The sequence below is a fragment of the Spermophilus citellus genome (genome assembly GCF_964194105.1).
Source record: "Spermophilus citellus genome assembly, chromosome: 17".
NCBI lineage: Eukaryota > Metazoa > Chordata > Mammalia > Rodentia > Sciuridae > Spermophilus > Spermophilus citellus.
Window position 1 is genome coordinate 38349374 of NC_138199.1, and position 17033 is coordinate 38366406.

At 35.2% G+C, this 17033-nt stretch overlaps 1 protein-coding gene across 9 annotated transcripts in view; it reads left to right on the top strand.

The window, feature by feature from the left end:
* The window catches only part of ACACA (acetyl-CoA carboxylase alpha), a 276021-nt gene that overhangs the window by 54488 nt on the left and 204500 nt on the right, over nucleotides 1-17033 (top strand). For 7 of the 9 annotated variants that reach the window (XM_081270864.1, XM_081270861.1, XM_081270866.1 and 4 more), the window contains 2 exons: nucleotides 6526-6572; nucleotides 8657-8909. In XM_081270864.1, coding sequence (XP_081126990.1) covers nucleotides 6526-6572; nucleotides 8657-8909 — 300 coding nt within the window. Of the gene's footprint in view, nucleotides 1-6525; nucleotides 6573-8656; nucleotides 8910-17033 lie in introns of those variants that run through there. The other 2 variants (XM_081270869.1, XM_081270871.1) reach the window with 2 other exon arrangements.

The window sequence follows — 17033 nt, forward strand, 5'->3', positions numbered from 1 at the left end:
TCTATAAAATGAAATATGTATTCTAGGAGGTAATTATTTTAAGTGTTTGCTGTTTGGATATATCTTTATTCTGTCCTTACAGTAGAACAGGAAGTGATTGGGTCTAAGTTGGAAATAATTTTCTTTCAGAATTTGAAGCTATTATTTAATTACGTTCAAGTTTCCAGTATTATTGCTGGTGAGTCTGAAAGGCATTCTTATATGCCAACTTTTTTTTTTTTCCCTCTCTAGAAGCTTGTAGGATCTTCCTTTGTGCTCAGTTTTTGATATCTAACTGATGTGCCTTGTTATGTGTTTTTAATTCATTGTGGTAGGAACTTTTTTTCTTTCTTTTTTAATGAGGTGCTGTGGATTAAACCAAGGGCCTGGAGTATGCTAGGCAAACACTCTACCACACAGACAATTAGTGGACTCTTAAAGTCTGGCAATCAAGCCCTTTAATCCTCAGATGTTTTATTGAATTGTTACATTAATTACATTTTGCTCTCAATTTTGTTCTCAGTTTTGGCAGTGGTTCTTCTTCATATTTGGACCTTCTAAACAGGTTCTGTAATTTTCTTATTTTTTCTTTCCTGTTATTTAATCTGACTTCTTAATTTTGATTCATAAAAACTCTTTCCTCAATTTTATCTTTCCACTTGGTTTAAAAATTTTCTTTGATTAGATTTTTAACTTTTAAGAATTATTTCTTAGTGGGATTCAGTGGCCTGTGCCCATAGTCTCAGAAAGATCACCTGAGCCCAGGAGTTTAAAACCAACCTGGCGGGGCTGGTGATGTGGCTCAAGCGGTAGCGCGCTCCCCTAGCGTGCGTGCGGCCGGGGTTCGATCCTCAGCACCACATACAAACGAAGATGTTGTGTCCGCCAAGAACTAAGAAAAAAAAAATAAATGTTAAAAAATTCTCTCTCTCTCTCTGTCCCCCTCTCTCTCACTCTCTCTTTAAAAAAAAAAAAAAAAAAGCCAACAATGTCATTTTTAAAAAAAAAATAAATAAAACCAACTTGGCAACATAGTGAGACTTGTAACTCAGAAAATACGCAAATCAATAACAACAAAACAACAAAAAATAAATAAAAAATAAAAGGAGAGAGAGAGAGAGGAGAGAGAGAGAATTTTTGTCTTGAATGTTTTTGAAAAGATCCCATTCAGGGGTTGGGGTTGTGGCTCAGTGGAAGAGTGCTCGACTAGCATATGTGAGACACTGGGCTCAATCCTTAGCACCACAATATTCTGTCGATCTACAACTAAAAAAATTTTTAAAAATGCCATTATGTTTTATGTATGTAATATCTTGTCTTAGCTCTTTTAGAATAATAATGATAGTTCTTCAGACTCCAGATGTTTTTAAGATAGTAATTTTAGACTTAAAGGAAAGTTGTAAATGTAGTGCTTAGAGTTCCCACATACCCTTGACCAAGCTTCACTAAATGTTAATATTTTATATAGCTACAGTACCCTTATCACAGCTAAGATATTAATACTGAGGGCTAGGGGTATAGCTCAGTTATAGAGTACTTGCCTGGCATGCAGGAAGCACTGGGTTCAATACCCAGCACTGCAAAAAAAGAAAAAGAAAGGAAGAAAAATTTACATTGGTACAATAGTAGTACCTAAATTATAGACCTTATTCAGATTTGCCCACATTTTTCCCCCGATATGTTTTTATGTTCTATTATCTAAACCAGGATACCACATTGCATTTTCTTTTTCTATAAGCAGTTATTTGTTTTTTGTTGTTGTTGTTTGTTAATTTTTGTGGTACTGAGACACACTTGGGATTTAACTCCAGTCCATTTTTAAAATTTTGGGGCAGGGTCTTGCTAAATTGCTGAGAGTCTCGATAGGTTGCTGAGGTTGGTCTCCAATTTGTGATCCTCCTGCCTCAGCTTCCTAAGTTGCTGAGACTACACCACTGTGACTGGCAATTATTTGTTTATGATTCTTTCATGTTGGACATTTTTCTCAGACATCTGATAATCCTTATTTTCTGCTCATATGTTTTTTGGTAGGGGGATTGAAAAGGTGATTAGAAAATGAGTGGGGCTGAATGATCTGGTTAGGCAACTTAATTAGGGAACTTCAGTGTTACTAATTTCAGGGTTTGTTTTTGTTTTGTTTCCTGGCTGGTAATATTCTACAAAGAAGGATTCTGGAAAGTCTTACCCAATATGTTTATTTAATTTATCCATTTTCAATAAGGTCCCCTGCCTGCCCTCTACTATTACTGGTATATCCCCCAGTCTAGAAAAACTTATCTCCAGAGAGTAAACCTTCTTCTTCTTTTATTTATTTATTTTTTAAATATTTCCCTCTCCCTCTCCCACCTTCAGTCCGAGAATAGCAGGCACCTGGCTTCATTAATTGGGGGGGAAAAAAAATCTAATGATGTGAAGCTTCTGAAACAATTTCAACCAATCCTCATTTTATTTAACTCTTTCACCTTCACAGGTGAAATGTTTTGGAGATCATGTGATATAAATTTTATTTATTCTTAGTTTTACACAAATGAGTGATAATTCAGTTAATTCAGTTTTCTTCAGTTTGTCCAGTTGCTTTCCAAGGAAATGATCTTGCTCTTGTCTCCCTTCTTTTTTTTTTTGTTTGTTTGCTTTTGGTTTGCTTTTAAAAGTCTTTCTTTGTGGCTTATACCTTAAAATAAATACAAAATGTTAATTTTTATATAGCAACAACAACAACAACAATAAAACTGTATACTTTTGTTTCAGTGGGCTTTCAGGAAGAAAAATGTAGATATGTGTTAAACTCATATTTATTCAATAGTTTTGCAAGACTTCTTTAGAGATTTCTTCAAAAATGCAGAAGCTTGCACTAGCTTAATCCTTAAAAAATATTTCTTATCCCTGGACTGAGACATGGGAATTAGGACAGATAATTACATTAGTTTTATTTTCCCTGACTGCTATACCCTAAAGAAATACTCTCTTCGTTTACCCCCCTCCCTTCCGCCCCCAAAAAAGTCTGTAGCTGGCTCTTGAAGGAAATTATCTCAAACTGTTGTGATCATTCAGATCTAATGTTGCTCATAAGTCATCAGATTGTACCATCTGGATTTGATTTAGATTTTCTTTCTACATGGACTTATACGTTTACCCCCTTTTTGGATTTTTCCCCTAATTCTTTATCCCTAATGTCTTCCTACCCCCAGAAAGTCTTTCTTGATTTGATCCCTTTCCTCATCATTAACTCCTTCAAGTTTGGATAAAATACCCTTCTATGATTCCACCAAGCATTTATTATATTACTATAATTGTGTTTCTGAGTGTCACAGCCACTCAGCCTAGGATTAAACCTTATTTATTTTTGAATACATAGCATCTGCCTCACTATTTGGATCACGAGCTTTTATTTTCATATTTAAAACTTGCAAGAAAATAAAAAATAGTTTTAAAAATTCTTTGTAATCCTCTATAACACAGAGTTAATACTGAAGTCCATTAAAACATCATCAATAAAATGACCAAATGAAAAAAGGCCAATTCAGTTATTTATGGAAAAAAAAATGAATTTACTGTAGTTTGAAAGACAAGGACATGTTGTAATAGGCTTGGATACTTTTATCAATAGCTATAAAAACAAACTGATGCCCAGTATGGTGGCTCCTGCTTATAATCCCAGTGTTTTGGGAGATTGAGGCAGGAGGATGGCAAGTTTGAGGCCAGCCTGAGCAATTTAGCAAGACTCTGTATCAAAATACAATGGGATGTAGCTCTGTGGGAGAGCACCCCTGGGTTCAATCCCTAAGTAAGGAAGAAAGGAAATCGGGGGAGGAGTGGAAGGAAGGAAAGAATAGAAGAGAGTTTATTGCTGCCTGTTTATTAGAATTGCTTGGAAAATAAATGTCATTTGAGTTCAAGGAGAACATGATAAGTTTGGTAAAGTCTGATGTACTTACTTAGAGAAATATCTGTGAAAGAAATTCATTTAGACTTTTAAATAGGCACATTGGCTATAATTAGTGTAATTTCATTTTCAGAAACAAAAGGCACAGTTCCAAAGCCTTTTGCAAAAATTTTATTTTATTCCTGCCCCCTCCCCTCTTTTTTGGTACTGGAGGTTGAACTCAGGGGCTCTTGGGGCCCTTGATCACTGAGCCACATCCCCAGCTCTATGTTGTATTTTATTTAGAGATAGGGTCTCACTGAGTTGCTTAGCGCATCACTGTTGCTGAGGTTGGCTTTGAACTCAAAATCCTCCTGCCTCAGCCTCCTGAGCTGCTGGGATTACAGTGGCCCCTCCTGTGCCACTGTGCCTGGCTTATTTTTTCCTCTTTTGTCATGCTGGGAATTAAATCCAAGGTCTTGGGTATGCTAGGCAAGTGCTCCACCACTGAGCCCCAAATATTTTCAAGAGTCCTCAAATAAAAGTCCAAGAACTTTTAAATAAAAGAAAATTTGACTTTGTGAACAATCTGTATACTGAAGAAAATAATTTTTATATGGATAGGCAGACTATCCTGTAACCAAAAAACAGGGCTCTTTGGAGGTGATAAGACAGCAACTGTATGAGGCTTACCCAAAAGTAAACTCCATTCTTTGTTCTCTTTCTAGAGAAGTGTTAACCTAATTCATGGCAAGGCTTTAGGAATCCCAAACTAGTAGGTAGGGAAAAATGTGTAGGAGGATATATATTTTGTCAGGAAAGGGTCCATAGCTTTTATCAGATTTCCTATAGCGTCTTGACCTAACAGGGTTTAGAAACCATTGATTTAGATACTTACTGTGTTCGCTTTGTGGTAAAGGCATAAAGTGGAAGGGATGGGAGAGTAAGAAATTTTGTAACTGTAAGATTTTTGGATACAGTTTACAGTAAAATGTCAATTACTGTAATTGACAAAATTACAAAAATTTGAAACAAAAATTTGCAGAACTATAGATACCTTCATAAAATATGATTCACTTTTAACATTTTCTCTTTTATTTCATTTAGAAAAATATTGATTGAAAATCATCAGGTTGATTTATTAATACTCTACTGGGTGATGACCCAATCTTTGAAAAACACTGGCCTACTATATTACAGTTTACAGAACACTTTCACATACTCTGTCTACATAGCAGTCCCATGAAGTAAATATGATCTTTTAATTTTTATACATAAAGTAGCTCTGCAATGTTAAGTGACTTGCTCGTTTCCACTGTCAGTACTTTACAGAGTCAGAGTTTCAACCTGGGTCCTTTTTATTTTTTGTTTTGTTCTGGTACTGAGCGCTGAACCCAGGGTACCCTAAACTGAGCTTCATCCCCAGTCCCTTTTTATTTTTTATTTCGAGAGAAGTCTTGCTAAGTTGCCCAGTCTGGCCTGGAACTTGCAATCCTCTTGCTTTGTTCTTCCAAATTGCTGGGATTACAGGCGTGGACAGGTTATAGGTTTTGACTCCAGCTCCAATGAATCTTTGGTTACCTAATTCAAAATACTTCTTTTTGCCTTCTTATTCCTTTCCCTGACACAGTTGTAGGGATAATAATAGTTTAGACTACGTAATTAGATAAATCATAATTAGCCAATTAATGTACCCACACTACTCCAAATCTTGTCCTTTGTCATTTGGGGATCCTCTCTTAGAAGTTCTGGATTTTCCTATCAAAGTAATGGGATCTTCCCATTTGTTTCATTCTCTGTCTTAGACCAGTGTTTCTTAAGTCTGGCTTTACATCAGTGCAACCAGATGTGGAACTTAAAATTCAGGTTCCTGGGCCCCCTTCTAGTTGCAGTTTTGATTCAGTAGGTTTGGGGGAAAATGTAGATATGGGTAGTTTTTAAAAGCTCCCAGGTAATTCTCATATATAAATCCAGAATTTCTTTTTTCTTTTTTTTTTTTTTTAAAGAGAGTGAGAGAGGAGAGAGAGTGAGAGAGAGAGAGAATTTTTAATATTTATTTTTTAGTTCTCGGCGGACACAACATCTTTGTTTGTGGTGCTGAGGATCGAACCCGGGCTGCACGCATGCCAGACGAGCGCGCTACCGCTTGAGCCACATCCCCAGCCCCTAAATCCAGAATTTCTATCTTAGATACATTTAAATTGTTATCTTAATAGGAAACCTAGGATGTGGAGAGTAGAGACTTTTTGGTAGTCCTTTTGACCTTAGAAACTTAGTAAAATAGAGCATTGCCTTCTCCCTGGCTCCTGGCCTGCATGAGTAAGTATAGCCACTAGGGAATATAATCAGAGCCTAACTGCCTCATTTTTAATGAAATGATAAGGATTGGAATGCATACATTGAGTATACAACTTTTCTGGAAAAGTCACTTTATGAAATGGTAAGTTTTGACTCTTATTTATTACTGCCATAAATAATCAAGTCTGTGTTTGTAATGTGTATGACTTATGGAATTGAACAAATAATAAACTACTGAACTTTGTGATTCAAGTTAAGTAATAGACCATAAAAAAGTGATACTTTGAATAATATTAATTTTGTATTATGCTGAACAAAATAGGAATTGACAAAAATTTGGGGTTCTTTAAAAAAATCTTCAAATTTCTCTTTCTTTCTTTCTTTAGTTCTTTTTGGAAGCGGATAACTGCTCAGACAGTAAGAATTATAAGAGGTCAGTTACAAATAATGCTCTTTGATATTTATAATGTAAAAAAGATTTTGTTCATGTGCTTAAATAAATTTATTTGAGTTTTTGTTGTTGTCGTTAAAAGTTGTCTTCTACAAAAAAATGTAGGCAAACCTAGGGTAGATAGCCTGAAGTGAACAAGGAGTCACATGATGATAGTGTCGTACCTTCTAATTCAGGACTAGAAGCAGTGGAAATGGGACACGTGGTGAGGTAGCTTCTACAGTGTCTGGATAGCTGCTCAGTGATTTTCCATACATGACCTCTCTTTTCTGGTAGTTTGCATGCTTGTGCCTGGGAATACTTTTTCTGTACAAGTGTTAGTGGCTGGACCAGCCCTTTAGCTGTTAACCCTAAGCTGCTTCCAGTTTGTGCAACCCTTTAGAGAAGGCTGCCTTCACGATCTTGGAAAGGAAAACTAGGCCTTTCATTTATTAGCCCAGGGACCATATTTTGCTAACTTTTACTTCTCTCATAGAATAAAAAAGAAATCAGTTCTTTCTCATGGTTTTGATTTTTGTGTGTGTGGTCATCAAACTTCAATCAGACTCTATGAATCTGTACCTGAGTGCCTTACTTCTTATTTCTCTTAGAGGAAGGCAGTCATTATTTTTTCTTAGTGGAAAGGAATTTTATTTTTTGGATCTACTGTTATTTTTAAATTTGACTATAAAGTTTATAAATGTGAAAGAGGCTTTTTGCAAGTGCATCTTTTGAAGTTCCTCAGAGTGGTCAGTCTGTTGGAACTTTTCCTTTCTCTCCCTTTTTCTTTCCTTACTCCATTTTCCCTTTCTTCCTTTTTAAATGATTTGGTTTTCTTTTAGGCTTCTAGTATAAACTTCTTCATAAAATTTGGAGACATTTTATTTTAAAGAATCTAATAATTCATAATAAGGGGGCAAGAATAGAGGTACTTTGCATTAGACAGAAGGGAGTGAAGGGAGGGGAGGGAGAATGGGGAAGGAATGGTAGTAGAATGAATTGGACATTATTACCCTATGAGCATATATGATTACACAACCTGTATAACTCTATATCATGTACAACCAGAAGAATGAGAAGTTATACTACATTTATGTATGATGTGTCAAAATGCATTAAACTATCATGTATAACTAATTAGAACAACAAAAAAGAATCTAATATTATAGCTGAGAGATCTATAGTAAATTTAAAACATCACACTTTTTGATGATGAACATTGAACCCAGGGCTATCCCCAGACCAATATTTGACTTGAGTTTTAAAAATGGAAATTAACTTAAGTAATCTCTAACTAACATTTAGGAAATGTTTATAGTTTTTTTCATTCCTGGCAATTTGTTATTGTTTTATTCAGTAATAAACTTTTTTGTTTGTTTTTGTTTTAATTAAAAAAAAACCCACTTGGTATTTTCTTTAAAAGTATGCACTTATATAAGATTTCACAACCTCTCAATGTATAGTTTTGGAACCAGATGATCATTTTATAATTTACTCTTTTTTTTTTTTTAATACACGACAATAGTGGAATGCATTACACTCATTATTACCCATATACAGCACAATTTTTTCATAACTCTGTATATAAAGTATGTTCACGCCAAATTATGCCATTATACATGTACTCTTTTTTTTTTGCATAACAATTCTTATAATTTACTCTTAACAGCAAGATTCAAACAACCACCAATTTTCCCTAACCCTTACCATTCATTACCACTAATACTAACAATGAAGTTGCAGCCCCACAACAGTTAGTATTCATATTCTACCAAGGTTTTCCTATTGATCATAATTATCTCTCAGATCTCATTTAATTGATAAAGAGATTATGGATGGCCTATGGCTTTTTGAGAAAGATTTTGTAGGGAAAAGGGAATTGATTTTAATTTATAGGCATAGTTACCATGATCTCACTTTTCCTGCTTTGTAGGAGTCAAAGGCTCTCTGAAATAGAGTAGCCAGGAAAACTAAGTATCTAACTCTTGTCTTGCTTCCAAGAGCCAGCTGTGGTTCATTAGGTATACTCTGTGAGTGTTGTCAGAGTGTTATCCATAACTTGCTTTTCTCACTTATTTTCTCCATAGCTCTGAGAGCTTATTTTGAAAGAATAATGGATGAACCATCTCCCTTGGCCAAACCTCTGGAGCTGAACCAGCATTCTCGATTCATAATTGGTTCTGTGTCTGAAGATAACTCAGAAGATGAGATCAGCAACCTGGTGAAGCTGGACCTCCTGGAAGAGAAGGAGGGCTCTTTGTCACCAGCTTCTGTCAGCTCAGATACACTTTCTGATTTGGGGATCTCTAGCTTACAGGATGGCTTGGCCTTACACATAAGGTAAGAGAGAGAGGTTTAATGGTTATCTTATTTAACATAATTAGTTTTGTTGATTATGCTTTGAAAGCTAAGATTGCTGTACTTCTTCCCATGTCACTGGACTCATGGTTTTGATGAGTTAAGTGGGAGATGTTATTTTTATTTTATTTTATTTTATTTAGTTGTTGATGGATCTTTATTTTATTCATTTATTTATATGTGGTGCTGAGGATTGAACCCAGTGCCTAACACATGCTAGGCAAGCGTTCTACCACAGAGCCAGAATCTCAGCCCTGAAATGTTGTATCTTAGAATTGTCTTTTCCTATCTGGGCATGGTGGCACACGCCTGTAATTCTAGCTGCTTGGATGCTGATGCAGGAGGATCGTGAGTTCAAAGCCAGCCTTAGCAAGTTAGCGAGGCCCTAAACAACTCAGTGAGATCCTGTCTCTAAATAAAATACAAAATAAAGGGCTGGGGATGTGGCTTAGTGGTAAAGTGCACCTGGGTTTCCTCCCCAGTACCAAAAAAGAAAAAAAAAAAAGAAAGAATTGTCTTTTTCTAAATGTTCCCCTCAACTTTTTCCTACCCTTCATACATACTAGATCTTTTAGGTAAGACCTAGCAAGTGAGAGTTGGTTTGAGGAATTTCAGCCTTTGTACTGCTTTATTAATATAGTTTTAACTCTCTTGATGCTTGATAGGAATTCTGTAGGGATAGGCAAATTTGTAGTAATCTTTCTTTAAACTTCTTACTCATGTCATGAAATTATATTGTTTCTAGCACAGTTAATCCTCAATAAATCATTGTGATATAAACAAGGGATTCCCACAGAGCCCTCTTTTTTCTCTACAAACACAATCTGTAATTGAGAATGTTAATAGTACCACTGGAATATTCTTTTTTTTTAAGTATTTTTGAATTGTTGATGGACCTTTTTTTTTATTATTATTCATTTATTTATATGTGGTGCTGAGGATTGAATCCAGTGCCTCATGCATGCTAAGCAATCGCTCTACCACTGAACCACAACTCTTTCCCTTGGAATATTCTTGTTTATTGATGTTTGATTATATAATCAGTGTGTGAGCCTGTACCTTTGGTCATTTGCTTGGCAATTTTGGGATGAAAGGGTCTGTATCATTAGTTAATTCTCACTGCTCATCAGTATCTCTTGGGTAGGTGAGGGTTAAAGAGTTAAAGAATACGTCCTCTTCCTAGAGATTCTGGTATCATTTGGTATTGGCTTAGCTTGGGGCATTAAAAAAAAAAAAAAAAAAAAGCTATCCAGGTGATTCTACTGCACAAGCAGCATTAAGGTTATAGGCCTAATCTAGATAAACATAAGTTAGAGTGGCTATTGCTGCTGCTATTATCTTGGTACTTCTTTTATTAATGGATTATAAAGCAATTCAGCTCCTTTCTATACATCAAGATACTACTCTACCAAAAAATACTGTACTGGATCTAGCTGAATATGATGGTTCTTATTGTCATCCCACAGGCTTGTGATCCTGGCTTCTGTGAGATGAGGTGGTACATGTTAGCCCTCACCCCCATATAGCTATAGGGAGGTCAGAAAAAAAGAATAAAGCAAGTTATTTATGGTTTACTTTGTAGATTCCTAGAACTTAAGTGAACCAGAGAGATAATTTAACATAATTTTTTTTTTGTTTTAATAGATGAGGAAATCAAGGTGTATTGAGAGGAAATAACTTGAGTAAGGTTGAATAGCCAGAAAACTGAATTTCAAACTGGATGTTTTGATTCCATTTCAGTACCTTTTCTGCTCTATTTCCCAGAGGATACAAGTATCTTAATTATATAATAAATTCAGACAAAGTTGGTCTTATGGAGTGAATGAACAATGTATTAAATCTAATCTCTGGGTAAAAAATGAGGAATTAGTGGCAGAGAAAAGGGGTTAGGTTTTTATCTTTATGTAAAATGTTTTATTACTTTATAGTTCACTTAAGGTTAACCTTAAGGTTAATACTGGTGGTGATATCTTCTTTCTTGAGTTCACTTGGAAGTGTATGGAGTTGTGACAGGTGGGACTACTTACATTTAAAGGACACTAAAAGGATTTATTTAAAGGATACTAAACCTTCTGCAATGTAGTAGCCAGGAATTGTCCTTCTCAAAATGTTATAGTGACACCCCCCCCCCCCCCCCGACGAGAAAGACTGGATTAACTGACTCCTTGAAGTCTCACAGCTCCATGAGAACTTAAAACTATGTGAAACATAATGTCCATTTGCTGAGGAAACTGAGTTGGCAATGGTGAGATAATTACCATTATAGGAAACTCAACTAATGATATTACAAGGCAGTTTGTAGTTGCAAAGTCATTCCAAGTTCATGGCTATTATGTAGACTGTGTGCTTAGTTCTTTGCATGCCTTACTGTTGGCAAAACTCATGCTGGTAGCTCGTGGAGGAGTCCTGGACAGAAGTGTGATCAGCAGCCTGGAAAGGGGACAGGTGCCAGTGGAGGAGTTCTGGATAGAAGTGTGATCAGCAGTCTGGGAAGGGGACAGTTTCCAGTTTCCACTGGCTTCTCACCTAACTAATGTTCCAAAATAGGACAAAGTTTCTCCTTTGATCCATCTTTTAATTAAGTCACCTGTGGATAGGTGTCATTGAGGGTAATTCTGAGATCTGCAACTTAGTAGTCTTTGGCTGAGGGCAGTAGTATCTTCTTTTCATCTTCCACCTTCCTTTCTTGCCATTCAGAAAATAGGAGCTATTTCTATGTATGTGTTTGTCCCAGGAGTTTATTCTATAAACTTGATTAATTATGACTGCTATAAGTAGGACTCAGGACAACCATTTAATAATGTTTCTTGCTTCTGTTACTTCTACTGTAATGCATACATTTACCGTTCCCATCCCCCCCTTTCTTCTTCTTCTTTTTTTGGTTTGGGGTGCTTAACCACTGAGCCACATCCCCAGCCCATTTATTTATTTATTAGATGTTGATGGACCTTTATTTTATTCATTTATTTATATGTGGTGCTGAGAACAAACCCAGTGCCTTACACATGCAAGGCAAGTGCTCTACCACTGAGCTACAACCCCAGCACCCCAGCCCTTTTATTTTTTATATTGAGACAGGGTCTCACCAAGTTGCTGAGGCTGACCTTGAATTTGGAATCTTCCTGCCTTAGCTTCCCAAGTCCTTAGGATTACAGGCATGTGCCACTGTGCCCAGCACAACTGCTTTATATTTTTAAGTTATTAGAAGTAATATGTGTTTACAGTAGAAAAGTTAGAAATCTAGAAAGTATAATAAAGGACATGAAAATAATCATCCGTTGGTAACTACTACGTAATATTTTCTTTCAGTGATTTTTATCCCTTAATAAATTTAATTAAAAAATTATATTATAATGAAGCCAGACATGGGTAGCATAAGTCTGTTATTCAGTGACTTGGGAAGCTGAGGCAGGAGAATTGCAAATTGGAAGCCAGCCTGGACAATTTAACAAGACCTTGTCTCAAAATAAAAAAAAATCAAAAGGGCTGGGGGTGTAGCTCAGTGGTAGAGTGCACCTGAGTTCAATTCCCAGTGCCAAAAAAAAGGGGGGTGCTGGGGTTGTGGCTCAGCAGTAGAGTGCTTGCCTAGCATGCACGAGGCACTGGGTTCGATCCTCAGCACCACATAAATGTAAAATAAAGATATTGTGTCCATCTAAAACTTAAGAATAAATATTAAAAAAAAAAAGATGGAAAAATGGCAGGGGCCGGGGAGGGGGTATAATAATGATGATAATGAATATATCGTTCTATGAATACATAGTTCACTTTTCTTGCTTTTTTCCATATAACATCTTCTTACCTTATTAAAAATCTTTTAGGTTTAATTTTAAAATTTTTTTATTTTAAAATAATTTTAGACTTACAGAAAAATTGTGAAGATAGCACAGAATTTCTATGTATTCTTTATTCCATTTCACCTAATGTTAACATCCTTTATAGCCATAGTACATTAATGTAGAGTTTCCCGGTAAAGCAAATAAAACACAGGATGCCCAGTTAATTTTGAATTTCAGATGCACAAAGAATAATTTTTCAGTAGAAGTTGTCCCAAATAATGCATAGAGATATCTATATAAAAACTTGCTTATGTGAAATTCAAACTTTTAAAAAATATTTTATTTAGAGATAGGGTCTTACTAAGTTGCTTAGGGTCTTGTTAAGTTGCTGAGGCTGGCCTTGAACTCATAAACTTCCTGTCTCATCCTGTGAGCTGCTGGGATTACAGGAGTGTACCACCACACCCAGCCAGATTACTTAAATCTTTTAGGTTTCATTTGCTCCAAGAGGCTTGCTATTGCTCATTATATTCCCTTCTTCCCTACTGTCATAGCATTTATCACAATTTATAATATTCTTGTTAACCTATTTATTTGATTCTTATCTCCATTATATTGTAACACATGGGCAAAGATTGCATGTTTTGTTTACTATTGTACATCCAGTACTTTCTATATTTTATGATAGTCAATAAATATTTGTTGAAGAAATGAGAGAGAGATAAAGGTTGATCAAATGTTGTGGATGGAGCTCAGTGATAGATCGCATGCCTAAGAATTGATCAAAGACAGTCACAAAAGGCAATAATAATATTTAAAAAAATTGGAGAATTCAAGAATAAAACTAGAAGGAAAATTTTAAGCCCTGTTTTTCCCATGTAAAAGCTTTTTCAGGCATTGAGGACATGTCATATAGAATTTAACTTTTTAAAAAAAATTATACATGGACACAATATCTTTATTTTGTTTATTTTTATGTGGTGCTGAGGATCGAACCCAGTGCCTCACATGTACAAGGCAAGCGCTCGGCCACTGAGCCACAACCCAAGCCCCTTGAATTTAACTTTTTTCATTCAAAGATTAATTTTATTTTTTATTTTTTGAAATTTTTTAAAAATATTTATTATTTTTTAGTTCTCGGCGGACACAACATCTTTGTTTGTATGTGGTGCTGAGGATCGAACCCGGGCCGCACGCATGCCAGGCGAGCGCGCTACCGCTTGAGCCACATCCCCAGCCCTCAAAGATTAATTTTAAACATACAGTGAAAACTCTTCAAGCTGGCAAAGCATTAGCTTTTAGCAATGGAATGGATGTTGTTCTTTTAAAAGTTCTCCTAATATTTCTTTTAATGTGTTGGAGCAGGAAAGCTTGTCATTTCCCCTAACACCATGTGAATAAAATACAATTAAATGGTGGGAACCAGAAAAAAAAAAAAAAAAACAACAACAAAAAAACCAAAAAACCTTTTCAGTTGCCTAAATCATTGATTTTGGGTTCTTTCTTTTCTATTTCTAAAAACTACACTTTCCTGTAAGCCAAGTGTAAGCTTTATCCTACAAGTTTTTTTTATCCCCCTCAACATTTTTTTAAAAATATTTTGTTTTAGTTATAGTTGAACACAATACCTTTATTTTATTTTTATGTGGTGCTGAGCATCAACCCTATCACCTTGCATGTGCTAGGTGAGTGCTCTACCCTGAGCCACAACCCCAGCCCTTCCCTCAATATTTTGCCATAAAAAATTGCAATCAGCCGGCACATACCTATAATCCTAGCAACTTGAGAAGCTAAGACAGGAGGACCACAGTTTGGGGAAAATTTCAGCAACTTAGAGAGACCCTGACTCAAAATAAAAAATTAGAAAAGGTCTGGGGATGTAGATCAGTCATCAGTAAAGCTCCCTGGGTTCAATCAAAACAAAACAAAAACAAAAACAACTGCTACATTGCAATCACCCAGCAAAATTGAGAGTGTTTTACAGAGAATACTTGTGCACTCACTATTAGACTCTGACATTAAATTTTTTTCTACACTTTCTTTATCATATATCTATTCATTTCTCTCTTTGTATCCACAGTTTATCTTATTATAGCTCTCAAGTTTTGATATCATTCCATGTTCCAAGTTTGTTATCATTCCATTTTAAATATTATTTTCATTGTGATTTTTTAATCTATAAATTATTTAGAAAAAATTTTTTAGTTGTAGTTGGACACAATACCTTTATTTTATTTATTTATTTTTATGTGGTGCTGAGGATTGAACCCAGCACCTCACATGTGCTAGGCAAGCACTCTACCACTAAGCCACAACCCAGCCCTAACCTAATTATTTAGAAGCATGTTGGTTAATTTCAGGACACTTGAGGATATGATATATTCATATAATGGAATACTAGTTCATCATAAAAAGTTACAAGGTACTACTGATACATTCTACACCATTGAAAATATGCTAAGCAAAAGAAGCCAGTCATAGAAGATCATATTTTTATTTATTTTTTTATTTTTATTTTTTATTAATATTTATTTTTTAGTTCTCTGTGGACACAACATCTTTGTTTGTATGTGGTGCTGAGGATCGAACCCGGGCCGCACGCATGCCAGGCGAGCGCACTACCGCTTGAGCCACATCCCTAGCCCCACATATTTTTATTTATATGTAAAGTCTATAATAGGCAAATCTACAGGGATAGAAAGTAGTGATTGCCTAGTACTGGGGAAGGGTGTTAGTGAAATGAGGAATGACTTGTTACTGATTATGGGGTTTCTTGTTAGGGTAATAAAAATGTTCTAAAATTGATTGTGATTGCTATATATGAATAGGCTATATGAATAGGTTAAGAACATTAAATTATACACTTTAAAAGGGTAAAATGTATGCTATGTGAATTATTTCTCAAAATTGTTGACAGAATTTTCAAATGAGTTTATCAATTAACTTAGCAAGGTCACAGGCTATAAGATCAATATACAAAGGTTCACCACATTTCTATATGCTAGCTAGAAATCAACAGTCTGAAAATAAAATAAAATAGCTTTATTCACAGTAGCATCAAAAAGGATAAAATAGGAATAAAGTTTTCAGGAAAAAATACCAGACTTGTATGCTAAAAATTATAGAACATTGCTGATTGAAATTTAAAAAGATCAAAATGAAAAGAGAGGCAGTGCATGTTCAGGACTTTGAAGATTCAATATTGTGAAGATAGATGGTAATTCTCCTTAAATTTATCTATAAATTCAGTCAATATCAAAACCTTGCAGCCTTTTTTTTTTCTTTCTAGAATTTGACAAACTGATCCTAAAATTTACAAGAAAAACCGAAGGACCATAATGGGCAGTTTTGAAAATAGAGAGGAAAGTTAAAAGAATTACACTACCTGATTTCAAAACTTAGTATAAAGCCACACTTATAAAGACCATGAGGCATTGTTGCAAGGCTATGCATATTTATCAATGAAACAGAATTTAGAGTCCACAAAGAAACTGTTATACACGTCATTTGATTTTCAATAAAGATATACTTTTAATCCAAGATTTCTCTACTTATAAAAGCCCTGATATAAAACAGTCCCTTCTGGGTGTGCTGCAGTATAACTCAGACTGCATTGCAATCAAGCCAGCGAATGCATCATTGTCTGCAGAATAAATTGCTACATCATTCTTGGTCCTTGGCATGTTACAATGCTGGGATCAGTGTGGGCTTCTAGTTGGATTATGTGCCAGGTATGTGTCCACCTTAGAGACACTATTCATGGTAGATTAAAATTCTTCAAATTTGGGGAAGTGAATATGTTTTTTTTTTTTTTAATTTTTGTGTTCTAATATTACAGAAAAATTGTAGGTAGTATCCACAAAAGAGTTGGAACTCTAGTTTTGCTTTTTATCTTGGTATGCTGTATGTGTTTGGTTGTTGTAGAAAGATTCGCATAAACTTGGTTACTGAATGTGCCTTCTTCTGTTTATTTTTCAGATGTAGTCCATTGCCATACAGGGCTGTCTTATTCTATACTCAGTGCTTTATTTGCTTTTTGAATATCAAAAGATAATGGAGGGACTCTTAATGAGTGAATCCTGAGGACTTGTCTTAGGAAGTTGTCTTTCTATAGGTTCTAAGCTTTCATAGTCTTTTGCTATTGTTTTTCCTCGAATTACAAGACAGCAATATAATGAGAGCATCTACTTAATTCAAAGCTAAAGCAAGAAGATGTTTCTGTATAATGTTCAGTCATTGTTTATTTTTAAAATTTTCTACTGCAAATTTGTTTTCATAGTGATATATATGTCCCAGTGTTATTTTGAGGCAGGATTTTTCTTCTCTG